The 27,090-nt window shown below is 35.6% G+C and overlaps 1 protein-coding gene across 2 annotated transcripts in view; it reads left to right on the top strand.

Annotated features, from left to right (window-relative positions):
• The window catches only part of FoxK (forkhead box K), a 35,421-nt gene extending 10,258 nt beyond the window's left edge, over positions 1-25,163 (top strand). Inside the window, exons 2-12 of one of the 2 annotated variants that reach the window (XM_085198683.1) lie at positions 14,900-15,060; positions 15,648-15,787; positions 16,032-16,126; positions 16,425-16,580; positions 16,774-16,929; positions 17,280-17,388; positions 18,018-18,120; positions 18,592-18,681; positions 19,304-19,406; positions 19,897-19,993; positions 20,882-25,163. In XM_085198683.1, the coding sequence (XP_085054809.1) occupies positions 14,900-15,060; positions 15,648-15,787; positions 16,032-16,126; positions 16,425-16,580; positions 16,774-16,929; positions 17,280-17,388; positions 18,018-18,120; positions 18,592-18,681; positions 19,304-19,406; positions 19,897-19,993; positions 20,882-20,917 (1,246 nt within the window). In that variant the 3' untranslated portion in view covers positions 20,918-25,163. Of the gene's footprint in view, positions 1-14,899; positions 15,061-15,647; positions 15,788-16,031; positions 16,127-16,424; positions 16,581-16,773; positions 16,930-17,279; positions 17,389-18,017; positions 18,121-18,585; positions 18,682-19,303; positions 19,407-19,896; positions 19,994-20,881 lie in introns of both variants that reach the window. The other variant, XM_085198682.1, reaches the window with a different exon arrangement.
• The last annotated feature ends 1,927 nt before the right edge of the window (positions 25,164-27,090 follow it).

The raw sequence follows: 27,090 nt of genomic DNA, 5'->3' as shown, positions 1-27,090 counted from the left end.
TTATATTGTTACATATACTATTACTACGTATGGATATAGCTAAAACATTGTTTACAAAGATTTTTTTAAATATTTGTGGTTTTTTTTGTTTATAATTTTGTGGGTGTTTATTGGTGTCCGAGAAAATGCAAGTTAAGACACTCCGTTTCCCTCTTTCCGCCTAATTTTCGAGAGGACGCGTGTAGAGGCGGATCTCAACGACTCGCTTTGTCATGTTACCAAAACGCGAGACGAGAAATCAATATAATTGATTCCCTTAAGTGGGGATCGAGCCAACAATTGCCGCGTCCACAGTTAGGCTCTGTGCCACCAGGGCATATTATTAAGATGCTAATGCAATTGTGTTCTAAATAGTAGTTTTAGGCTATTCTCTAAGTTTCCACTAAACACTCAAAGCCTGCAGAATTCGGCGGAAAATGATTAACGAAAATATGTTAATGGGAATAAAATGTCTCAACATTAGGTCCCCAGGGTCCCTTTGCCTACCCTGCTACATTGCTACAAATGTAACATTTTCCACTTTAACATAGCTAGAAAGTATTTACTCATTTCTCTAAGTCTGAAGATACGTAATATCTTTCAATCTTTCACGTTTCACGTTAATCTGAGCTTAGCTCGGCGTCTAGGGAAGGAGTTTTAAACTTAATAATAATAAAATTTTATATATTATATAATAGGTGGCTGTAGTTTTGAAAGGAGGTTTTGTAAATTGATTTATTAACGGGATTGATGTTCTGGAATATTTAAAGGAAGAATTAAGTTTAAGTTTTACTGATCTGATCTAAGATCTTATTAAGTAATCAGACTGTCAATATTCATTTTTTCGATATTGGGTTCAAATATATTATTTTCTCTAACGTGGGTAAAATTGAAATGACATGGAGTGCAAGCATAAACCGGAAAAAAGAAAAAAATAAAATAGAAACGAAGTTTTCTACTTTGAAGGCATATTCAATTTAAAATACATATATTTCCTATATTCCTTATAAGCTTATAGAATTTAAGCCATAGGGTAATACAAGTATAATATAAGATAGGCACAATTTGAATCTGCCGAAGCTTTCGCATCACGGGGTCAGTGCACTCCCAGACCCGACGACGCCGTCTCAGCCTACATTAATTTCTAGCCGTCTGTCTCATTGTTCTTGATCTTTTGAACAAGTTATTCGTACCACGTGTCAGGGTTCCTTTTTGAGGAACAAGATTTTGATAAGGGAACACGAAGATGTGTGTTTTAAAATGGTTGGGTTATATTTCTTTGGTGAATTGATGAAATAATAGTTTTATTTTATTTGGTGATTGTTTCACCAATTAAATTAACATGTTTTTGGTTGATCATGCTAATCTTAGGAAGTACTGGTTCTCTTCGTGTTGGAAAGATAGTCCATTTGTATAACTTCACGTTAGTACTTTCGATTTGATGCACTGGCTGTGGTCAGTCATCTCAGTTGGCCAGGTCAGGTCTCTGAGAATATTTCTGAAAATATTTTGAAATTAAACACAAAAATGTACGCCTTTTAGTATTAATAACTAAGCATAGTGAAGGAACTTATGTGAAGTCCAGTAAAGAATTGAATTTGTGGCCACCAGTAGTGCAGGGGCACAAGAGTGGGTTCTATTCCTGTTCGAGATAATGGAATATATTTTCATTTCTGCAAGGGAAGACCAGTAGTGTCATAATGTTAACGGATTGTTTAATCACTTTAATTGGTAAAAACTCACTTTATTATAAATTCTACCCATTTATTGCGTGTTGGGTGGCGGAACCTAACATCGCATTCTGTCTAAATGAAGCAAGTGAAATATGAACAATCTTTTATGTAAACAATCCCACGAGTGAAATATGCTACTACTTCGATTACGGGCAGATGTTTGAAGCTTTAGAGATATATTGGGTACACACTTAACTGAATATGCCTGCATCTTTTTAAAATGATTTATTTACATAAAAGAAAAGTGGGGAACGTTAGTGTCTTAATAGGAACGGATTGTCTTTACACTAGGTTTCCAGGTTCCTGTCTACTCTGCAACAGTCATCCGCATAACACGGTAGTCAGAGGGAACTGTGATTTAAGACATAACACTAACGAACGACAAATAACCGTCGCGTTTACATTCGGACACTCTCCCATTACGCTACAACGGCCTTAATTAATTTTGGAATTCCAACGGAAAAAGGAGAACAGAGTGCCTTTAACAATAGGTTCTCATCGCCTAACCTGCTATATGCGGGATACAGCGTGAACCAAAAAAAAATGACGATTGATTTACACTCGTGTTACAATATTTAACAAATTTTCGTAACGCATCTTCAGCTTGTTGACGCTCAATCACGTCGCGTGTCTACGCAAAGTGGAGCACTTGTCCGTACATTTAAATTTTAACTTTATTTCTATACTATTAAGATTTTGTTTGTATTAATATATGTAATTTACTTTGTCGCTACACGATTATATGCTGTATTTCTATATAATTTAGGTTATGTTTTTGCGTGTGAGACGGCGGCGTAGCAACAGCGCTAGGTGTACTGTTGCCGTCTTGAAGAAGTCGTGTCTGTCGTTTGGTGTGTTTTTTTTGTTGTTTTGATGTTTAATCGCTCGAATGAGTGTTTTGGCTCGTCTCTTTGCGATGTAACTTTTAAAATGCTATTAGCATGCTACTAAAATGTCGTTAGTTTAAGTAAAAATGTTTTTCTTAGCATAAAAATCTTTGGATTGTGTCTGCTTGCAAAGGCAATGTTAAAATGTTGTATTCATTTTGTAACAAGCGGAGAATGGAGAATAATTGCTCGATAATTACATATGTACCAAAAAATTGTAAAACACGCATTTTAGAGGTTCGGCAGTGCGTAGGTGGTAACGGAGTGTCGTAACACTAGGCTGCTGACTTTTCTGTGCGGGGTTTAAAGGGGAGTTTAAAATTAAATCTTTTTTGGCGTTTAACCTTAAGTAGCATGTGGTCATTTTGTATGTAAGGTCGTCTAGTCCAATTCACGCCACCCCTTTCATTAATTTATACGCTCTACCGTTATTTAGGGTAGCGCAACGAACTGATATTTATTTTTGTATACCACATGAACGGAAAAATGGATTATAGTAGGATTTCGATTCTAACTTGAATAATTCGTTTCTTTTTTGCCACAGAGGGAAATCGAACCTACGCTAATTTCATGTGTCAAACCCTCGCTGGGCCGCGATATCGTCAATTGAACGCTATCAAGCTTATTTATTAGCGTGAAGCAGTGTAAAAACGTAAATATATCGTAAAGATAGCGAACGACGCGATCGATAAATACTTATATTGTGTTGTGTAGGTATGCACTCGACGACTGCCTCGATGGTGTGGTATCTAATCTGTTTTTTTTTATAACAAAACATGATTTTTTTTTAATATTTAATTTCTGGTAGATAAGGCACGGCGTTTAGTTTCGCTATTCAATGCAATGCCTCGCATATTTGGAGGTAAGCTAACAACAACACTAGGTTCTCTTGCCTGGTGAAAAATACCTGAATAATACCTAAGTGCAATGGTTAATATCGTCACTCGGATGGAAATTCAAGAATAATGTTGTGTGTGTCGCGCAACAGGTTGTGGATTCGATCTCCCCTCGAGGAAATAAAATATTTAATATTTTCATTTCTGTCACTCATCGCGATGCCTCCAGAATTTGGCGGAAAATGGGGTACGGAGTGTCTTAACACTAGGTTCCCCCTGCCTACCCTACTGTGTGCGGGATACAGCGTGAACCTGATAAAGTATAGTAATTCGTGATGTAAAAAAAGAATCAATAAAATATCGCTCAGTAAATTTCCTATGAAGGAGTGACGTAAGTCCCTTGTTGACATTAATTATAAGGTACATCTAATATCAACAGTACTTCGAAGCGATACTCATATTACTTTTATTGAAAGAAATTAATTGTTTACTAAAGTACAAAGGGGAAGTCACCTTAAAGCATAGGCGTAGTAATAAGGGGGGTCCTGTCCTTGCCCACCCTAGAAGAGTCTGCCCACCCCAGAAATATACTTACAAAAAATTTGCACCGAAGAATTAAAAAAAAACATTTAACACGAACATATCTGTTTAAAGCTAAAGTTCAGTCCAAAACACCAAATGACAAATGTTCTTCAATTTAGACCGTTACAAAGCGTTGGGACACGTAAAATGTCTATATATAAACCAGTTATTAATATACGTACAGTCTACGTAATTGTATAAACAAGTCTCGTCATAGGTAAAGAATGCTATATGCTAAATAATAGCGTTTAGTGTGATATGTAAGACATCTCTTACTACTTTTAGTAAAATTATTATAAATGTGGACATTCGTGAGTATGGATGTTTGTTCCACTCTTACGCAGAAACTACTGAACGGATTTAGGAAAAACTTTATATAGTTATATAGCTAGTACATCAGAGTATCATGCAGGCTACGATTTATGTAGTGTATAAATATAACAATAAGTTTAGGCGGACGAAGCCGCGCCTGGGCTGTAAGTTAGATATAGTTAGTTTTATGTTATTGTAAACGGTACTTGTATATTTTTATCGGCTATATTTTGTATATTTCTATTTCTATAGCTGTGGGTATTTGGGGTTTAAATTGAAAAAGAATTAAGGGAGGTAGGAAAAAAAAATGCAGTGTTGAGTTCCGCTACTTAACACATAATATCTCGAAGTGGGCAGTGAGAAAGTGCGTGGGGGAACGAAGTGTTTTAATTAATAGTTAACTCTCATTGTAAACTCATAAAAAAATAATGCAAACAAAAGTAATAACTATCGCTAAAAGATATCAAACATTTTTAACCAATTTATAATTCTCATCAAACGGCCCTAATACAGAGTTTCGATCGTGTCTATTTTTGGCTATACAAACACTGACTACTGAGGCCCCCCAATTCTGCGAGTCAAGGTCCCACGGCCAGGATGTGAACACGTGATCGTCGCCACTGGCAACCTTCCGTCCATTCATGCGTCAGGTTTACTTTTATTGGTGGTCACTGTAAGTTTATTATTGTGTATACCACCCGGTATTGTGTGTTAATGTGTGTCTTTGTGTGAATGATTCATTTTGTATTTTTATATTTTTTTATTTGTTTATAATTATTTTAGTTTCATGATGTATCCTGCACATAGCAGGGTCGATAGGGAACCTAGTGTTGAGACACTCGGTTCCCCGCTTTCGCCCAATTTTCGAGACATTGAGTGTCGAGTGGCGGATCTTAGCGCCGCGCCTTGTCTTGGTGCCAGAGTGAGGACATTAAATTGAAAATTTAATTCATACTGGCGAGTAGGAAACGAATCCATAATACATAGTCTTTATATAATTTTTATATGTTAAAGGTCCCTAGATGGATCGTTTCATACTTGATATGTGCCTGAATTAACGCGATGGTTGCGGGTTCGAAATGCGTTCTGGAGAGAAATAAAAATTAATTATTGTAGTTGGACAGGGTGTGAGGATCCTTTGCCTGTTCTTAAAAAAGGATATTGATTAGTGTAAATCAGAGAAAATAGAGATGTTACGTTTATATAATAATACTAGTCATTTATTGAATGTCTGGCAGTTAATTTGAAAAAATGTTTTAGGTTAAGAAGTATAGGGGAAAACTAAAAGAGGATTTTTTGAAATTCCTTAGGGGAAAAGTTGCGTTTCAAAATCTTAGTTATGTAGTCTTTTTACGATGTTGTCTTAAAGATGCAACAGTGTGCCATTTTCAATATCTGGGTCGGTCTTTTGTGACAAAATTTCTGTATTTAAAACCAATTGATTTGGGTCATGAGTAATTTTGTTAACAATAGTATAGTTGTGTTCATGCTGTATTCCGCATAGGAATATATTCCGAGGTAGGAATTTAGTGTTAAGAGACACTCCGTTCCCATTAAGATACTTCTGTTTTTCACTTTTCGTTAGAGGAACCTGGGACATTTAGTGTCATGCAGTCACCATCATGAGCAATACCACAAGCAAATGCTAGTATTTAGATAAAAGCGAAGTATCCGTGGTAGGTACTAACAGGTGCTTTCACCGGTGGTTGTGTATAGTATGAATAGAAAGCCAAGTTCAATAGAAAAATCGATAAGCTCGTAAGTCTCAGCTTACAAAGCTTAGCTATAGGATGAATTTTTTTTCTTTTTTTTAGCTTCACTCTGCATTCCGCGCATAGTAGGGTAGGCAGAGGACACTTGAGACCTAGTGTTAGAACACTCCGTTCCCATTAAGACGCTTCAGTTCTCCACTTTTCGCAAAATTCTCGAGGTTTGGTTACCAGAGCGAGGAAATGAATATTTTCATTTGAGTGGGAATCGAATCCCCACAACCTGTCACGTTTACCGCCGCACTCAGTATTGTAACATAATACGTAAAAGCTAATGTCATATAGCTTATAGTTTCACACGATAATGAACTTAGCTTAAATATGAAATAAGGCGTATATCGGCTTGAACATAAAAGAGGGTGGCAATAGCTAACCACCCCTTGTGCCACCCGTCGCTGTATACAATAAGTATCATATGTAGGTCCTACCTACTCTATAGGAAAATAACGCGAAACACATCATTCGATCGGGATTCTGTAAATACTGGCAATAAATAGCTCGCCTTTACTTTTATATCTATTTTTATTTATTCTTTTATATCTGCTTTCACGCTGTAACCCAGGTTTCCAGGATACCTCTACCTATCCTGCTTTGTACGGGATCCAGCGAGAATTGTTATGAATTGTGTTGTCCAAAAAAAAAGAGGATTGTTATACTAATTGATGTGTTTTTTTTGTTACAGGTAACTATTATCTATATATATAAAAGGACTTGTCCTCACTGACTGAGGTAAGACGCACGCACAGCCGTAACCGCTGTGCGTAGAAACGTCAAATTTGGACAAATGTTTACTTTTGTAATCTGGACATCCACTAAGAAGGGATTTTGTAAAATTTTTACCCTAAGGGGGTAAAATAGGGGTTGAACGTTTGTATGGGAAAAAAATTAAACCGGCACCGATTTTTATAAAATTTGAAATTTAGATTTATAAAAGTATTTAATTGAACACGTGTTTCATCGTTTTCTAGAATTCTGCTCCTAAGGGTGCAAATAAGGGGTTGAAAGTTTGTATGGAAACATCTTTAAGACGCCACCGATTATTATAAAATTTGAAATTTAGACTCTTAAAAATATTTAATTGAACATGTGTTTCATGGTTTTTTAGAATTCACCCCCTAAATACGCAAGCGAAGCTGCGCGCGTCCGCTAGTATACCTATATAGTGTAGATACTGCCGGGAGTGATTATAGTGAAACATTAACGCAGTTCTTCAGAGGAAAGTATGAATGAAGATTTCTGAATAGAAACGACTATACGCTGTTTCACGCAGAGTATAGTAGGCAGAGGTGACTAAAAACGAGTTAGGTAAACTTTAATTGCAATTAACAATTAAATCATCAAGGAATTATTTTTTGGGCGGAAATCATAATTAACAATCAATTAATTGTAAAATAATTAATTGATAGGTAATTATTTCACTAATTTTGGAGTACCCTCTGCCTACCCGCCTAAATGTGGGATACGGCGCGAAGCAAAAAAAAAAAATATATATTTTGAGCTGGGTAAATTATATAAGGTAAATAATACAGTCGTTCAAGAGACGTTTACAGTTTTGAAGTGAATGAACTATAAAAGTCCGAAGTTGTATACAATAACATATGATAAGCATGTTTACTAGGTAAAGCCGGATTCGGCGGAAAGTGAGGAACGAAGTGTTTTAACACTAGGTTCCCTCTGCCTTCCCTGCTATGTGCGGGATACAGCGTGAAGCTGACTATTTAAAACCCGTGATATATCATATAATCTAAATATTCTTAATATTTTCCGCTACGGCTACTACATTATGTCAGTGAAGAACTCAGAAAGTTTATGTGAATGCACAAAGTGTGACTGCAAAGGGTAAACGCGACAGGTTGTGGGTTTGATTCCCTCTCGAGGAAATTCAATATTTAATATTTTCATTAACAAACACAACTTGAAGATAAAAAAAATAAACAAATAATAATTTACTGTAATGTTATAATTAATATTACTGCGGCACTTGTAAGTAGATTTTAAGTTTGGTCTACTGAAACCGTGGTAGTTGTATAAGTGACTTCAACGTCTCTCGTAACTTTAGACACCAGGTACCTACTACTTTAATTAGTGCGTTGTTCACCTTTGATGTCTTTTAAGTAAGTAGTACTTTCCAAAATTCAATTTCGAGAAAAAAACTCTTCTAATATGTTAAATTTCTAATATATTATATCTTTTAAAATAACTCTATCTGACATTACAAAATACCCAGATATATGGAGTTCTCAACTATTACATACAAACTTATATATCTAATAATATATAATGTCGATAGACCCTATGACCTTTCAGATTTATTCTCGTCCCTTGTCGCACTACGCCGGCTGTGCTATAATTGTATCCAGTTCACGTATCAATCAATAACTAGAGACTAGGTAAATTATCATGTATACTAGCTAACTAGCGACCCACTCGCGGCTTCGCCCGCTTGTGCGTATTAGTTTTGGTGACATCTAGTAACATTATAATTTTAAAAGACAATGCATTATAAACTAAAAAAAAAACAGCTTCACGCTGTATCGCGCACACTGCAGGGCAGTCAGAGAGAACCTAGTGTTAAGATACCCCGTTCCCCACTTTTTGCCGAATTCTGGAGGCATTGCGTGTTGAGTGGCAGAACCCAACGCCGCGCCCTGCCTCGACACCAGAGCGAAGAATTGGAAATATAAACGTAAATAATTATTTCACTTCCTCGAGTGGGGATCGAACCCACAACCGTGGTATAGTCACACGGCGTCTAATTCTATCAGAAAACGAGGTGTTTTATTATACACAACTCGCACGGCCCTTTCAACTTTGCACGAACATCACAACGTGGCGACGGCATAAAAAAAACCAAAAAAATCCATTTTTTTTTAAACTTACACGAGTGAACTTCGCATAGGATAAATAACGTGGCGGACTGGAATATCGAAATAGCTGCTGGTTTATCAGCCTGTAGTTCTTTGTTTTTTTAAAGGTTTTATTATACTTTTTACTTTGTTATTAGGAATATGGCATAAGTACAAGTTGTATGTCCTTGTCCTTTTTTTTAACTTTTAGCTTTACGTTGTACCCCGCACATAGCAGGGTTAGCATAGGGAACCTAGGAACCTAATGTTATGACACTGCGTGCCCAAGAAGAAACTTCCGTTTTCCACTTTGAGTGGTGTAACTCGACGTCATTCTTTGCCTCGTCACCACAGTGAGGAAATGAAAATTTGACATACCTCCTTAATTTCCTCGATCGGATCGGTGCTCATGTAAATTTCAGTGAAAAATTTCATAATAATTTCGAACTTCCTCTAATACCTTTTTACCTCAATTTACAACCTACACGAGTAAACATAACCCTACTAACCAATATATTTACGGAGACCGTCTCGCCGCTCCATTAAGTGAATTTTAGGCTGTCTCCCCAAAACAGTCGGGTAATTCTGAAAGGCCACGGGGTGAAGGACGCGCGTGGCTCCCGATCGATACGCTGTCTGTACACATTGCGCTGTTGTCCATAACTTTTTTATATAAAGATAGATAGATGATAGATAGATGTGTTGATTTTTTTTTTGCGTATATATTTTCAAAGGAAGATGTGGAAGTTTATTGTTGAGACACACTGTATTTCTCTTTTAGGTTCATTTTAAAGCTTTTTTGTTGCCAGAGTGGATGTGCCTTTTTTTCAAAAGTTTTTCCTCCATATCCTCCACCTCGTATTACTCAAATGGAATTGGCACAATTCTGGCTGCAGTTACAGGTAGTTACGTCAAAACGTTAATATGATGAAATACAGCCTTCCCCAATCAATACAATATCCAAACAAATAATAGAAAATATTTTTTTATTTAATACATATTTGCTATTTTTTATGATGTATTAATGTTAGTTACACATTAATACATCATAAAAAATAACACATCGTTCCTTCTGATTTCTTTTTCATCCACCTCGTTGTATACCTCATATAGCAGGGTAGGCAGGGGTAGCCTGGTGTAAAACACACTCTATCTACCTCACGAATAAGCGACCATAGAAATGAAAGTTCCCTTTAACCTAAGTAAGTTTTGCTTATTTTTACAAGCGGCATGGATATTCTCAAAACCGGCCACGTGTAAGTTGGGCTCGCTCACAAAGGGTTCCGTATCTATAAAAACTGCAAAAAAATTACATTTGTTGTATCGGAGCACCCTTATGTATTTTATTTTGTAATAGATATTATTATAGTGGCTACAGAAATGCAATGTGTAAAACTATCGACTGTCAAACTATCACGCTTTATGAAATATAGCCTGGTAACAAACGGACAGACTGACAGCGGAGTCATAGTGACAGGTTCCCGTTTTACCCTTCAGATACGGAACCCTAAAAAGCAACGCTTTACATTACAAGTCAGCGTACATACGTTTAGTGCCAGGTTTTGTTTTTGCCCACCTAGCTTTGCTAACTAGGTCGTGTGACGCGTCAGTCTGGGCCTCGTCTCTTCGATATCACTAATTGGGGATTTTACAACGAGGGCTGGCTAAGTACTTGGATGTGAAATGCTATGTGTGGTAAAGGAGCTGTCGTGCTGTGTGGACACGGCTTTTGACTGTAAAAGCGGTGGTGGGTTCGATTTACACTCGGGTGAATAGTGTTTTCAGGAATGTTTACCTGTGTTTAAGGATATTTTCATTGTTTCTGGTCTTTTTGCCTGAAGCTCCGCGTTTGCCCCGTAATTCGAGTGGAAGTCTTGACTAGAACAAGAGGTCAATCTGTAAATATGTCGGTAGACTGTAAAAGCGAGAGGTTGTTAGGTTCTATTCCCATTCGAAAAAATAAAACACTTCATATTTTCATTTCCTCGCTCTGGTAACGAGGGCGACGTTGAGTCGTGAGAGCTCACTCAACAAGCAACGCCTCCAGAATTCGGCGTAAGGGTCTTAATGGATCACTAGGTTGACAAGATCCCTCTGCCTACCCTGCTACGTATGTGCGGGATACAGCGTGAAAAATAAAACAAGATGATTTCAACTGTTGTATATCGCGACTACGCTTATCTGTCAGTTGATTAATCTGTCACAAATGTACGCGCCGTATGAATCAATACTTGCTTGTTTACGCTACGGTTGAACGTTGATTGTTAGGTTACAGTGCGTTTTAAATTCCATCATTTATATGAAAATTGAAGTCAATTTTTTCTCTGGTTTCCTGTATTTAGTTATAGGTAATAGCTTTTTTGGGATTTTTTTCCAACGAAGGTATACACCAAATAATTGGGGAATGGAGTCTAGACACTGTCCTTCCCTCCGAATGCAAGATGGGGTGATTGGCGAAACTCAACACCGCACTTTTATTTTGCCACAGGGATGGATTGCAGTCAGATGCTCTTCGGCTGCGGCACGAAAGCCTCTTTTTCTTAATGTAATCTGAAACCAAAATAAAAGAAATTGACCAAAATTTTAATATTTTTGTTATAAAATTTGTGGGGAACGGAAGTATCTTAATGTTAACGGAAAAAAAGGTAAAATAATATAATGAAAACCTATTTTGAACCCCACGCCTGTTGCCTATAGATAAGAAATCTGAACCAAGTTGTACAATTTAAACGCTATAATATAAATAAAGCCCAGCCATTCGTAGTACTAGCTGGCCGGCTATCGATTTTAGCTACTGCCTCTGCCTACTTGTTCTAGGAAGAACGTAATTGCTATGTTATTGTCGACTGGGGCCCTAGAATTATGTCTACACATGGAAATGGTTTGAGTGTATTGAAATTTATAATAATGTTGAATGGTGCTTTGGAAAATTTGTTCATTTTAAGTATTATTCGTATTTTAGTTTACGCTGTATCCCGTAAATAGCAAGGTAGGCGGAGGGAACCTGGGAATCTAGTGTTAAGACACTTCCGCTCCCCACTTTCCGTCAAATACCAATGCCTTCAGATTTCAGCGGCAAGTGCAGAACGGAAGTGTCTTAATGGAAACGGAGTGTCTCAACACTAGGTTCCGAGGATACTTCTATTATCTATTCTTATGCAAAAATAGATAAGAATAGATAATGTAATTGATGGCACTTCTCGTAGAATTTATATTCCAAAGTACATTTGCTTTGGGCCACATGTTCACGTGAACGACATCAAATACTTAGAACGTACAGGCAATACAAATCAAATCAAAGATTACAATACAGTGAAAACTCATGTAGGCACCTAATGCTCGTATAGTACGAAATGTGTTACGAAGGCCTGTTGTCGATCGTCGTCTGTTCATACTATTTTATGTAGTTACGTAATATGTACCTACATGTCTGTAGGTATTGGTTTTTGAGGTACCTTATAGGGTATTCGATTTATTAATGTTTTTTTTATTGTTTATTTTTTTAGCTTTACGTTGTGTCTCGTATGTAACAGGGTAGGGTTTTCACTTTCCGCCGTATTTTGAATAATTGGGGTAATGAAAATATTATATATTTCAAATTTCAAAAAACGGAATGTTTTAACACTAGGTTCTGTTTTTGGTATACAAAAGAAAGCTAAGAAAATCAAGAAGAGACAAAAATAGCGAAGAGAGAAATAGCGAAGTAATGACTATCGTCTACTCATCGTCAGCGCCGCGCCGCCTCGTCAGTATTACGTCAGATGCAAAGCTCCCTTAATTAGAACAATTATCCACCCTGCGGCTGACGGAACTCAATCTTACTATAGCTATACTAAATATATAGCATGTCTTAGCTTCAGATTTCAGTAGAATGTTGTATTAATATTGGGTTAGGAAATTTTAAAGTTTGACGGAAGGTACCTATCGCTTGTGTGTTCGTTATTGTGGTCGTATGTACGTGACTGTATATTTGTTCAATACAAACTATAATGGTTAGAATAGTGCAAGGTGGGTGTTATTTGGTGATTTTTTTTTAGAAATGAATGATGAAATAAAGGTGTTCACATCACATTCCCTTTGTGTACACTGCAATGCGTCAAGGCATTTATTTAGCTTCACGCTGCATCTCATACTTAGCAGGATGTGCAGATGGAACCTAGCGTAGAGACGCTCCGTTCCCCACTTTCTGTCAAATTTTCAAGGTACAGAGTGTGGCAGAACTCACCAGCGGCTCGTTATCAGAGCAGGTAATATGAAAATTAAATATTACATTCTTCCAAATGGGAATCGAACCTGACACTTGTTAAGAGAAATAGATAATTTTATAGCTTACATGGCTATAGCTAACAAATATGTAAGTTTATTCGTTACTCACGACTATTTCATAGAATTTAACTCCTCTTTATAGCTATAGCACTGCGTCCACTGTGCGACAGTCACAACACGCCCGACGCGACGCCCTTAACGGACGGCGGAGTAATTAACGGTCGTATTACGCCGTTAGCGATGAATTTGTGATGAATGAACAAGTAGTAAACAGTATTTGTTGTGTCTGGACTCTGGGTGTGGATGTGAATGTTCTATTGTTTAAAGTAGAGGCCGTCGTGGCTCGACAGTGGCCGGACTGTAGAGCGATGGTTCTGGGTTCTCAATCGGGGTCTCTGGTAAGAAGCAAAGCGCGCGTTGAGTTCCGCCACTCAACGCGCGATGTCTCAAAAATTTGCCGGTGTTTTAGAACTCAGTGTCTTAATTCTAGGTTCGATTTGCTCTGCTATGCGAGAGGCTAGAAACAGGCATATTTGAACAAGGCATCAAAGAAATCACAGCATATCGATCAAACTGCGTAAATATTCAATGGGTTTCGTTCCATGACCTGAGTGCAGGTAGGTACGTATGTACCAATCAGATATCGGCAATAGTTACATAACCAATCATTCACTGCTCGTGGGTTTGTCTGGTTTTCATTAGTTATTATACTAGCTTTTTTTGCGGCTTCGCCCGCATGATAAAAAGAAAACAGTTAAGTTTTTTGTGTCGTTAACTACGGTTAGCGTAATACACACGACTCATCTATACATTTTCTATACGTATGAAATATGAAATTTTCTGATTTCAAAATAACCTTGTTTTTGAATAAACAATTTTTTTGTCTATCTGTTTGTCTTTCTGGGTATATGTGGGACGCTCTATGATGTACATAAAGCTAAAAAATATGATTTTCTTATTCTTGCGAATTATACACGCTAGGGTCACTCATACAGTGTAGCAATTGGTGGAAGTGGCCTTACTACTACACTAATATCTACAGATATTGTCTAATATACTAAAAAATATCCGTTATACCTACATATATTTAATTTAATCAAAATGGGTTCAGTAACTTTGTTTTTTAAAAATATTATCAATTTACAAGGTTTAAACGGTTTTTAACGGTTGCTTTAATTTTCAATCGAGACGATCGTTACTCCAGTTATTTACGACAGTACCTCAAGTAAATGAAGCTGGTCGGTCTTACGTCACTGGAGGATAATTATGATTTTGCTAGGTCAAGGTAAAAGTTACAACGCTTATTGTTTTGTTTGTAATATTATTCAAAGGTTATATTATGTTAGGTATGTTTAAATAACGGTGTATGACTGGCTGACTCACTAGAAGGAGTGAATTATTTCCATTCTCTGGTAATATGATAAAGCGCGACGTTGGGTTCTGCCGCCCGACTTGCAATGTATGGAAGGAGTATATAAAGGTTACTCTGAATATCGTGCTATATGTGAGATATGACGTGACGCTGAAAAAATCATATAGCAATTCAAAATATGTAAATAGTATATTCATAAAGTGAGGAGTAAGTGCTTAACACTTCGTTCTCTTTGACTTGATATGCTAAAAAATGTATGTGTAGTAAGTTAATATTGTTTACTGTATAATACTAATGAAACACTGTTTCATTTCCAGATGCACACTCCGTTTTCCATCAACCAACATTCGCTTAGAGTTTCAATCTCTTGTGGAGGAGAGTGGAGGCAGCGCGGGTAGTTCCGGTCCGCCGCTACCGCCCCTCCGTATATCAATACCCACTGATAGTGACGGACGCAGTCCAGCACCTTCGCCTACAGGTAGGTTTTTTGTTCTTAGAGTTTAAGTTTGGTGCTAATAGTTGCATGTTCGAATTCCTCTCGGGGGAATTACTTTTTTTTGTATTATGTAAGTTCCTCTGCGCTGGTGAGGAAAATACGGTTCGGTTCCGGTTACTCATACTTATATAAAAATTGAGCGTTTTAATAAATTTTCGTATGACTTTGATTCTGATAGATTTTTATGTAGTTTGCACTTGTTTATATTTAGATGATGCTCTCACGGTCATTTTTTTGTGTTTATTTTTTCCTATTCGCCCATATCTTAGTAACTACTTGTACAAAGAGATTTCCATCCGAATCCGAACCTACAAATAACATCACAATAAACGCGACAGTTGTGGGTTCGATTTACACTTGGAGATTGAATTATTTTCATAGTAAATGAACGCGCGTCGCTCTGGTAACAGAGCAAAGGACGGTATTGAATTGCGCGAAGATTCCTCTACCTGCCCTGCAGCTATACGAAGAATGTGTGTGAAACGGCACTTATGTGATAATTCCACATATTACCATATATTATTAACAATTTATAGGTTTTAAACCTGTTTACCTCTTAATCACTTCAGGTACATTAAGTGCGACGAACAGTTGCCCAACTTCCCCACGAGGTGCCGGCTCGTCCGGGCGACGGCACCCGGACCTGGGACTCGTGGCTCAGTATGCTGTCTTAGCTGAACACCAAAGGCCTAACTCCAATGGCACTGCTGTAAATATTTAGTTTTTCTTATAGTTTAATGGATATTTAGTACTTTGTGGAATTGCGCTTACCTGCGGCTTCCATAAATGAAAATGTTTCGGGAAATGATTAAGAAAGTTCAGTTCGTTGGTTTGATGTACCATACCATTTAACTTTATGTATTTTTCTAAATGTAAACTAATTATATATAAAAAAACAGTTGTTTGTTTTTATGTATGTATAATTAATAAATATATAATTTTACATGTTTTAGGGTTCTTCAGCATCCGACTCGGGGTACAGCTCTCGTGATGCACGAGATGCTAGAGAGCACCGTGAGGGTCGTGATGATGCGAAACCTCCTTACAGGTAAGATATCTTTGTCAAAAACTATATAGATATACTGATTGTTATTATGTTAATGAATTGCACAATTTGTATTAATTGTAGTTTAATATTAGAAACATAAATTTATTGTTAAATTGTATGCCTTAAAATAAGCTAATGCTTTGTTGGTTCGATTCTCGCTCGTCCGATGATTATATTCGATTTGAGTTGATTTCTGTCACCCACCACGCACTGTCATGAATCAACCAGTAACTTTAGAATGTATATTATGTTTTGAAATTATATTATATAATATTTAGTTTATTTATTTAAATTTCAGTTACGCCCAACTAATAGTGCAAGCGGTTGCGTCAGCGCCCGACAAGCAACTCACTCTCAGCGGTATATACAGTTATATCACTAAACACTACCCATACTACCGCACCGCCGACAAGGGGTGGCAAAACTCCATACGCCACAATCTGTCGCTTAACAGGTGAGTGTCGCTCAGAGACGTTGATTAGCCGCTAAGTCATTTTAAATTATAATTTGAATACTTATGAAACAACTTACTCCTGTGGCCCGATGTTACCCGATGTGATATAGTGGTTCTGGTATTAGCACAAAGTGTCTCAACCCTAGGTTCTCTTCTAAGCTTGTTTATATTTTAACATGAATGAACGTTTCAGATACTTCATAAAAGTGCCGCGTAGCCAGGAGGAGCCCGGCAAGGGCAGCTTCTGGCGCATCGACCCGCAGAGCGAGGGCAAGCTCATAGAGCTCGCCTTCAGACCGCGGCGCCCGCGCGGCGTTCAGTTCCGTGCGCCTTTCGGGTTGTCCTCGAGGTACGAAATTATTTAATTTTTTCTTTAGGCCAGTCGTGGCGTAGGGATACAAGCGTGTGACTGTTAACGCCACAAACTGTAAATCCACTTGGGCAAATTAAATATTTTGATATTTTCATTTGTTTACTCTGGTTCCTAGGCAAAGCGTGGCGTTGCCCTCTGACACTTAAATAAGATTAAATTAAGACAATCCGTTTTCTTCTTATGGAGACATTGACTGTCTTCTGGCGGAATGTAACGTACGTTACATTCCAGATTACGTTACTCCAATCCGCTATGTATGTATGTAGGTATTGCCAATTTATTTTTCCCATATTTTCCGAAATATATTTTTAACGCTTTTTTCTCAGGAGCGCACCCACCAGCCCGTCTCAAGTTGGCGTATCGGGTCTAGTGACTCCTGAGGAGTTGTCCCGTGAACCCACACCTGATCTGTTCACTGGTGAAGAACATGAACAGGTAGTGTAGTGTCACTGGACACTATATTTGATACTATAGTAAAGGAGAAGAGTACTTGGGAGAGGGTTTTTTTTTTTTTAAATTCATTTTCTTTCAGTTTGTGATTTTTTTATATTTGAATTTACAAAATATTGAAATTTCAAGTAATAAACACAATTAAGTGCCCGTCGATATTATAAATGTGATTTGTTTCGATTTATGATTTTTAGACAACTCGTGGTGCAGGAGCATAAGCATATGACTAGAAACGTGACAGGCTGTGGGTTCTATTCCCACTCCAGATTTTTTTTATTTATCGCTCTGATGCCCAGCGTGACGTTGGGTTTCGCCACTCATCATACAATGCCTCTAAAATTTGGCGGCAAGTGGGGAGCGGAGTATCTTACTTAATATAGTAATGGCAGTGTCACGTGCAATATAGTACAATGTAAACTAAAGATTCTATACATGAAGCAAGAAATAAAATTAATAATAATAAAATTTTAATATAGCTGAGCCAATGCTGGTTTCCTGACACACTTACTTTTTGGAAGCAATTTTAAATCAGTCACAAAAATATTTGCCAATTTTTATTATTTTACCATTTTTTACGTAATTGAATAAATAATAATTTGTTTTTGATATTCTAGCAAAGTGGCGGTCAACGTTTGAACAATAACAACAGTTCGCAGTCGACTCAGTACTTGTTCCCGCAGCGGAGTGGTGTCAGCCAGAGCGCGCCGGGGTCACCGGGTCAGTTACCGTTATTGATAAATTTTATGTTATTAGATAAAATATATGTCACAAGCAATAAACGTGAAGGTTGTGAGTTCGATTCTCACGAACACTTCTCTGTGCTATATGCATACAGTGTGAACTAAAAAAACAGATGATAAATTATGCTTCTTTTATTAGAGGTCATCGTGGCGCAGCGGCACAAGGGTGTGACTGAAACGTGACGGTTGTGGGTTTGATCCCTACTCAAGGAAGTGAAATATTTATTTACGTTTATATTTCCATTTCTTCGCTCTGGTGTCGAGGCAAAGAGCGGCGTTGAGTTCTGCCACTCAACACGCAATGCCTCCAGAATTCGGAAGAATGTGGGGAACGGAGTGTGTATGTGTATGTTTGTGTGTGTTTATTTTTATAAGCGAACTGTACTTAAGGATATATTCAGATTTTTAGTCTAGTTAAGGATAATAATGATAATGATTACAGGTGCAGGCGTGTCATACAGTGCAGGTGGTAGTGGGCTGGTTATGGCCGGACACCAGATCACTGTGGTCACTAACGGGGCGGGGGGAGAGAGAGAAGGTAATATGTCTATCTTTTATATTCCATGCGCAACTTCGCTCGCTTAATCTTATTTTTTTTATTTTAGTTATACATATTCTTTACATAAACTACAGTTTATATATTTTACCTTTGTATTTTAATGGATGGTGTTCTGATGTATAAGATATATTACAGTCAAATTTCATCTAAATCCTTTTGTGAATTTGTTCGATTCCTATTTAAAGGAAGTAATTATTTAATAATTTGACTTACTCCCTCCGGTAATAAGACAAACCACCGAAAATTTGGGATATCTTAACAATAGATTCTCAATATACTGAATGCAATTTTTACACAATTTGTAAACTTATTTTTGATTAGCTTCACACTGTATCCCGCACACAGCAAGGTAAGCAGAGGGTCCCTACTGTAACACTCCGTTATCCACCGTTCACGTTCCCACAACAATTCTGGAGGCATTGCGTGTTGAGTAGCGGATCTCAACGCCGCGCTTTGCCTCGACACCAGAGCGACGAAATGTAATTTAAGTGTGGGGATCGAACCCACAACTAGCCGATTTTACAATCATATTTTGCGCCCGTGCACGACGACTAGCCTAGAAACTCCTTGTAAATTATTTTTGTACATATTTATGTTACAGAAAAATATGTAGTGGGTGCCTCTGGTGGTGGCCTCGTGTCCATTCCGGAAGAGGAAGTCCAAGCCGCCAACCTGCTCTTGCACCAACATTCTCCATACTATGCGTAAATATTATAATAAACATATATTTTCTGTTCTAGTATATAAAAGTGAACTGTATATTCCATATAGTGGTAAAAACAATTATGACACGTATGCTTGGTTTCAACCAATCATACGTTGATTCAGATTCGTTATAAATATTCTAAGAGGCCTAAGTTTGGTCCCAGGTTTTACTTAAAAAATGTTTAAGTAACATTTTTTTTAGCCTTATATAGCAGGGTAGGCAGAGGGACCTTCGAAATCTAGTTTAAAGACATTCCGTTTCCATCACGACACTGTTGCCTACTTTCCACGCCGCCCTTTGCCTTGTTACCAATCGAACCCGCCACCGTGCTCCTACGCTATGACGGCTTAAATTTTAATGTTTTCAATAAAAAAAAATCTCATAATAAAAAGATGACACCATCATCAACTATTATTATTAGTATGTATGTATGGAATATCATAATTAATTTGCACTTTTATATATATATTATTTTATATATTTTTCAGTGGATATTCGGGTGAAGAAGTGTCTTCCCTCGGCGGCGAGCTGGTCATCGAGGAAGCTCCGGATGACCCTCCCCATAAGAGATCTAAACATCATCACGTATGTATTAGTAATTACGTAATAAGTGATAAAACAGTTTATCCCATGTATCAGGTTAAACAGAGGGAACATAGTATTAAGACATTTTGAACTCAACACACCACTGAATTTTCGAGACGTTGCGTGTTGAGTGGCGGAACTCATCGCCGCGCTTTATATTACAGAACGGGGAAATACAACCAACCCGACTGGAGATACAACCAACAATACATGTAACTGTGCCACGACGTATTATCATAATTATTTCATATTTTTTATTTTATTTTTATTTAATAAAAAATATGAAATGAGACCAAACGTGGCGCAGGGGCACAAACGTGCGACTGCAAACGCGACGGGTTGTATGTTGAATTCCCACTCGAGGAAATGAAATGTTTAATATTTTGCCTAACTTTAGGTCAAGTATGATTCGTCAACCGTGTTGTTACTGTATTTATTATACAGGTGGAAGAGGCAGCGCTCCTTTCACTGAAATAAAGTAAAAGAAATTAATCAAGGTACCTCAACAGTTTGGACGTAGGATTTTTTTTTTCATTTCACGATTTTTATCCATACCTGTATTTCGTGTGACGCACATACGTATGCGACGTTGCCGCTTTGACAGGTAAGTGTGTGCGTGTTTCTGTTATACTTTACAAATGGCGTTTTATTTTAAAACGACAATTTTATTATTTATTTTGTTTGAAAAAATAACTTTTTCATTTTTGGGATTATTTTTTTTTCTGAATTATATTATGCTTTTATGGAGTAGTTAAAACTGTGGTTTCATTTAAAGTGGTGCTGACAATTCCGATCTGTATATTTTTTTTATTAATGAATGTCCAAAAATGGTCAAACAGGTATTTTATAATATGTTTAATCTTAAATTAATATAATTTAATTACCCAGGTGTCATCAGACATGGATGACAGGCGCGCATATTGACGCGCCGTCCCCGCGCCAGCCGCGGCCCTCCACACCACGCCACGTGGCCAGTGGCCCCCATCATTGATCATCGTGGCCTAGGAATACTGGCTTGTCAGGACTGTGATCTGTGACCTGTAGAGAGGCAATCACATGTATACTATGGCCTGTGGTAAAGCACGTGGCCTGTGTGCATCATGGCGCGTGATGAAGCAACCCTGTAGCTTGTGTAGACACTGGCCCAGAAGCAATCGCGTGGTCTGTCATCACTATGTCACTTGATCAATTCAGTGGAAAGTCCTACAAGGACTTATATTAAAAGGGTGGTTGCTTCTTTAAACAGACATATATTTCAATAGTGATGTACTCGGGTCACATTGTACCGGTTAGTGATGTGCCACGTGTCACGTGATGCAGTAGTGATGGGCGTGTCATAGCAATAAATGGATTGTTCGAGAATCTTTTTTGTTTTGAACTTGAATTGTTAAGTGTAGTGTCGTTTCGAGTGCTTTTAAGTTACGCTAAGTATGATTATTATTATTTTTTTTAGTTGCTAAGTTAGGGATTGTAATTTTTTTCTCCATTATGCATGTGTGTATGACTTTGTATTGATCGCTTTGGAAATGTTTTATTACATAATATGTTTTGTTTTTTTTAACAGTCACATACGATTGATTAGCATTCAGTTTTATTGAATAATTGGATTTTCCATTAAGTAATGGCATATAACTGTATATGATTTTTTCCCGTTTCAGTTCTAATAAAACATTTTTAAAGGGCATACAATTTTTTTTAACTCGAAAGTGCAATCATACCGAAATATAATTTATTTTAATTAGTTGCATAGTATTTAGATACTTTCAAGTTCTTTCAAGTATTGCAGATTAGAAATTATCATATAAACCATATATAACTGGCTTATCGTTCAAAATTTTATATTTTTGTTAGATAGATAAAATATAAGTTAAGACAGGAACAGATTATATTTTTTTTATTTTCATAGATATTTCATTTTTTTTCTAAATTACTGTAATGCCTTTATAACATTTTTAAAAAACTAAGGCAATTAACGAATTTCATATGAAGTACAATTAAATTCTTGTTAAACACTAGTGAATTGTATACAAAAATAATTAATGAAAAACACTTAGTTATGGTGTTTTTATAGTTCATTATTTTTTTTATAAATAAAATTAATGTTTTTAGAAGAAATTTCTACAAAAATGTTGACAGTTATTCTAAAAACGTAACGAAAATATCTATATAGTTTTTGTATTATCTCTAGTGTTCACAATTAAGTGTCAAATGAACACAATTACTGGAAATTATACAATCTTATTGTCACATATAATTAATGAAAATTTTGTTATTATTGCAATAAAACCCAGAGGTTTTTTGTAATACAGTGTTAGAAGAAAGTAAATTTAAACTGTTGAAGATTTTACTAAGAACGTAATATGAACGTCTTTATTTTTATTTCTATGTTATCTGTACTGTCATTGGTGATATCAAAATGAAATGCGAGACATGACTTATTGAAATTATACAATGTACAGATAAAAATAAAATAGATTTTTTTGCAATATTGTGTATAAATATGGAGTTTAGTTTTAGCTTTGATTATTTTTTAGTATGTTAAAAATATCGATCAAATTAGTTTAACACTATAATTGGATTATTATAAAAAAAACTTTACATACAATATGATGTAAGTCAAATATACATTTTATGAATAATATTAATATTTCGCTTAATACTTTCCAAAGAGGTTGTTTTGTTTTTTATATGATATAAAAATAATTTTTTTGAGACCATATCTGACCTTTGAGAAGAATATTAACGGTTATTTGTTATAATATTTCCTCTTAAATTTGAGCAGAGTAGAAAGAGGGAACCTAGTGTTAAAACACCCCATTCCTAACTTTTCGTCCACAACATTGCGTGAGAATTGAGTAGCGAAATCAACACTGCAGCTTTATCTTGTTACCAGAGTGGGACAATGAAAGTAATTCACCTCCTCAAGTTGGAATCAAACCTACAAAAGTCGCGTTTAGAATCATACACTTTACTGCTGTATCTGAATAGTATAAAACAAAATAAAATATAACAGTAACAGTTATCGCGCCTTACAATTTTTTTAAATTAATTAAAATTTTCTTATATATTTTTTTTTTATTTATTTACCAAATATAATCAATATACTCAAATACTTGGGGAAGTGAGTAATTAATAATAAAACATTTTAATTCTTAATATTTTAGAGCATTCATTATAAATTAATTAAAAAGAAAGAGTAAATGTTAGATTTTTGTTGAACGCTGAACTACTAATTCAAATTCAACAATTAAAGTTTGTTTTGGATAGACCTATTGAGGAAGGTATATCACATCACATTAAGACTCGCTGTGACCCACTGTACATTCAATGAGAGTCACTTCAGGCGCTTACTTATTTAGTTGGTTATATGCAAAATGGATACTAAAGTGTTTTAATGTTGGTTTAAACAAAGATTTAGAAGTGGTCTCAGTTTCCACAAATATTTTCATTGTGCAGAGTATATGGAGAAGAAAAAATCTCCAATTTTCGCTAGTTTTTTTTTGTTATAAAATTGTTAAATTGGTGATTTCCAATAAAAATACAACAACAAAAACTTTGTATCGTTTATGTCGACTTTCTTCTTATTTTGATTTGATAAAATATTTTTCTAAGTTTCAAAATGTAATAACATATTATGTATATGACCGTTACATACATAGCTGAATTTTCATTCAGACTAGATGCATTGTGAATTTAAAATTAAATAAATGAAAAAATAAATTTTGATATGTTGGCAACACTATTGAAAATTTAGTACTCATACACGCTAGATGGCAACATTGACTTGTATAGATTAGACAAAAATATTTCATATACATACATCATTAATATTATGTTATTAAAAAAACTATTATATTTAAATATCTGTAAATTGGCATTACTGTGCCAATTGAAAGGCGACAACATTTGAATATTTCATTAGAGGAAAGAGGTTTCGGTGTAAATTATACATACACATACATATATTTAGTATAAATATTATTATATTACATACGAAAAAAAATTGTAAACTAATAATTATTTTAGTGCTATTATTATAATAATTATTATATACATATAAATAAATAAATAATAAAAATAGTAAAGACCATTTAAGCACTTAGGTTGTAATTTAGAGTTGTACTGTGAAATATCTGAGGCTTTATTTAACGCTCCTGTTTCTGTCTAGTTCACTCAAAAATGGCTTAGCCAAGCGTTCTTCCCTAATAAACACATATTTATGTATTTATTCGATCTTTCAAACCCGATTTAACCCTTTGACGAACTTTAAATTACTATTTAGGGGTAATTGAGACAACTTTTTCGTAGAATTAACTATTAAATGTCAAGTCTTGTTAGCTGCACGCGGTATCCCGGAGATTGCGAAATAGGTAGATGTATTTTTACATTTTTAAAATTAGTAAATATATTGCAAATTAATAAATAATAATTAACAGGATTATAATCTAAGCGTTTAAGGTATTATCTAAACGTTTTAGCTTGTTAAACTATTGGTTTTTTAAAGTTGTAATTTCCATACATTTGTTATAATTTTTTATTTCCACAATGCTTGGATCTAAGAGGTGCAAATAATACGGTTGCGGTGAAATCGAATACAAATTCAATATGTTTTGAAAATAGCACATAATTTCATTTATATATTGGCATTACAATGTCATATATACATTTTTATTTTTTTGTCATTGGACACATTTATGCCATGTTCGTTAAAGGGTTTTTTTAAGGAGTGGCTTTTAAGAGTGATTTAATTTTTTATCTCTAGTGTCTTAACGGCTGGACCGATATATTAGTTTGTGTGTATGTTTGTGGCGCTGTATGTCTGAAAGTTTCATCAAAAATGGTCCAGTGATTATATTGAAAGACAAGGGAGCGAGTAGTTAATATATGTAATGCCTGCGCTTACTACTCGACTATTAAGTTTTCTTTTTATTGTCCCTACAACAGATGAAATAGTCTAGTAGTAAGCTGAATTGTGTGACATAATCGATTTATATATTATAATTATAAGGCATTTAAAATGCTAATAGGCAGTGGTAGCGCTAAGTAAAACAATTTAGATGTGTATATCTTAACGTACTGTACGTATGTGTGTATGCATGTAAGTATGTATGTATGCTATATCTGAATTATTATTGACAAAATTTAAGAAATAAACGTATTTTATCTCCTTCGTTGTGGTTTTATTTTTTATTTAGATGTTAAGAAGCTGATGAAAAAAAAAACATATTTTAGTTTATATACTGCTGTTATTAGGCCTGTTACCTATATAAGTATCTATATTACATACAGGTATAAAAAAATAAACCCTCATTTGCGTCGTGCCGTCGTGTCAAAAACCTTTATATATCAAAATTTATTCATACTTTTGGTGTTATTGACATATTGAAATTGTAAACATTTAAATGTTAAGTACAACAATATATTTTTTAATTTTTTTTGCCAAGTAATGGTTTTTTTTACTAAGTTATTTAAATGTCTTATACGTATTATAATATCGTTATAAACACATTATTATACATCTTAGGATTTATTTTTTTATAGTTTATTTATCTTAATAGTTTTATCTAAGAAAATATTATATTTGTTAGGAACTAGTGGTCAGCTCGCGGCGAAAAATAGGTTTATACGGTAAAAAATCTATATGTAGAAATTGGTTCAGAAAAGAAGAAATTGGGAGATATAAATGCTTCTTTTCATATCTCCCGTATCATTAATTGTCATCATTAGATAAAATGACGATTGATAACAAAGTATATATTTAAAAAAAATAGCTTTTCTCGTAAATCGGTACAGGCAGAGGGAACCTAGTGTTAAAACACTTCGTATCTCACTTCCTGCCTAAATAAAGCTGTGATATGAAGAAAGGAGTCCTGCCTTTGCCATTAATGTAGGATAGGCAGGTTTGAGACAAAGAATTTACAAATTTACAGGAAATCTTCCACTCGCAGGAAGTGTTTTTATTTATTAATTAGTATCGACTTAACAATTAATCTACATTACCGTAAATACTTGAGATATATTAAAGTGCCACTTCTTAGAAGTGGTTAAATAAATATTCCGTTATGTCTAGATTATTATCATTTTCAAGTAAGTTAAGTGTAAGTATCTGGTATTTTCTATGGTGTACTTTTCTTAGCTTCACGACACTTTAGATTTTTTACCTCATACCAGTGTAGGCAGAGTGCGCCTAGTGTCTAGACACTCCATTTTCTAATTTCGATCGAATCAGAAATATTGTAGGTTGAGTGACGGAACCCAACACCGCATTTGGTCTTAGCGGAGCGGGGAAACGAAAGTTTTTAGGTGCGGGTCTGATCGATCCATAGGCGTATCTAAAACAATTTTCCAGGAGGCTTGGACTTCAGCTTTGAATAAATCTGTTTTTGTAAGGTTTTTGTTTAATTTTTAAGGAAAAAAAATTGTTAATAAAAAATTTGGGGTGGGCCACAAATATTTTGGAGTGGGCATCTATTCTTTCCAGGACATAGTAAAATTGTCAGTTCGTCCAAAACATTCACGTATGTAGGTATGTAGATTGTTAGATAGTATTTACTGCTGTGGAGACAATGTTATTTCAAACTCAATATTCTATTTGTTTATTTAAGTCAATAGATACACTACAGATATTAAAATTATTTTACTTTACGCCATCCCCTTCTCTATTTTCCCAGATATTGTGCTCACTCCGTTCTCCATTTTCCGCTCAATTTTTAAGACGTTGAGTGTTGAGTGGCGAAATTCAACATCAAGCAGTATCTTCTTAACAGAGCGAGCAAATGAGAAAAAATCTTTCGCACGAGTAAGAATCGAACCCACAGCCGTCGCGTTTACAGTGAGATGCTGTGCTGCCTTACAACGGTTTCAATTGCGTATTTCTTTTCTGCTATTTGTGGCCGCCATGGAGCAGAGGCACAAGCGTGCGAGTGAAATCGCGGGAATGCAATATTTAATATTTTCATTTCCTCGCTCTGGTAAGGAGGCAAATCGTGACTTTGAGTCTCCAGAATTCGGCAGAAAGTAGAAAACGAACGTGCCGTAATGGGAGCGGAGTATTTTAAACACTACGCTTGTGTCCCAGCGCCATGACAGCCTTTACT

This window comes from Heliconius melpomene, chromosome 15 (genome assembly GCF_056956725.1).
Source record: "Heliconius melpomene rosina isolate 202511_hmr_F chromosome 15, ASM5695672v1, whole genome shotgun sequence".
NCBI lineage: Eukaryota > Metazoa > Arthropoda > Insecta > Lepidoptera > Nymphalidae > Heliconius > Heliconius melpomene.
This window is presented reverse-complemented; position numbering and strand designations above follow the sequence as displayed.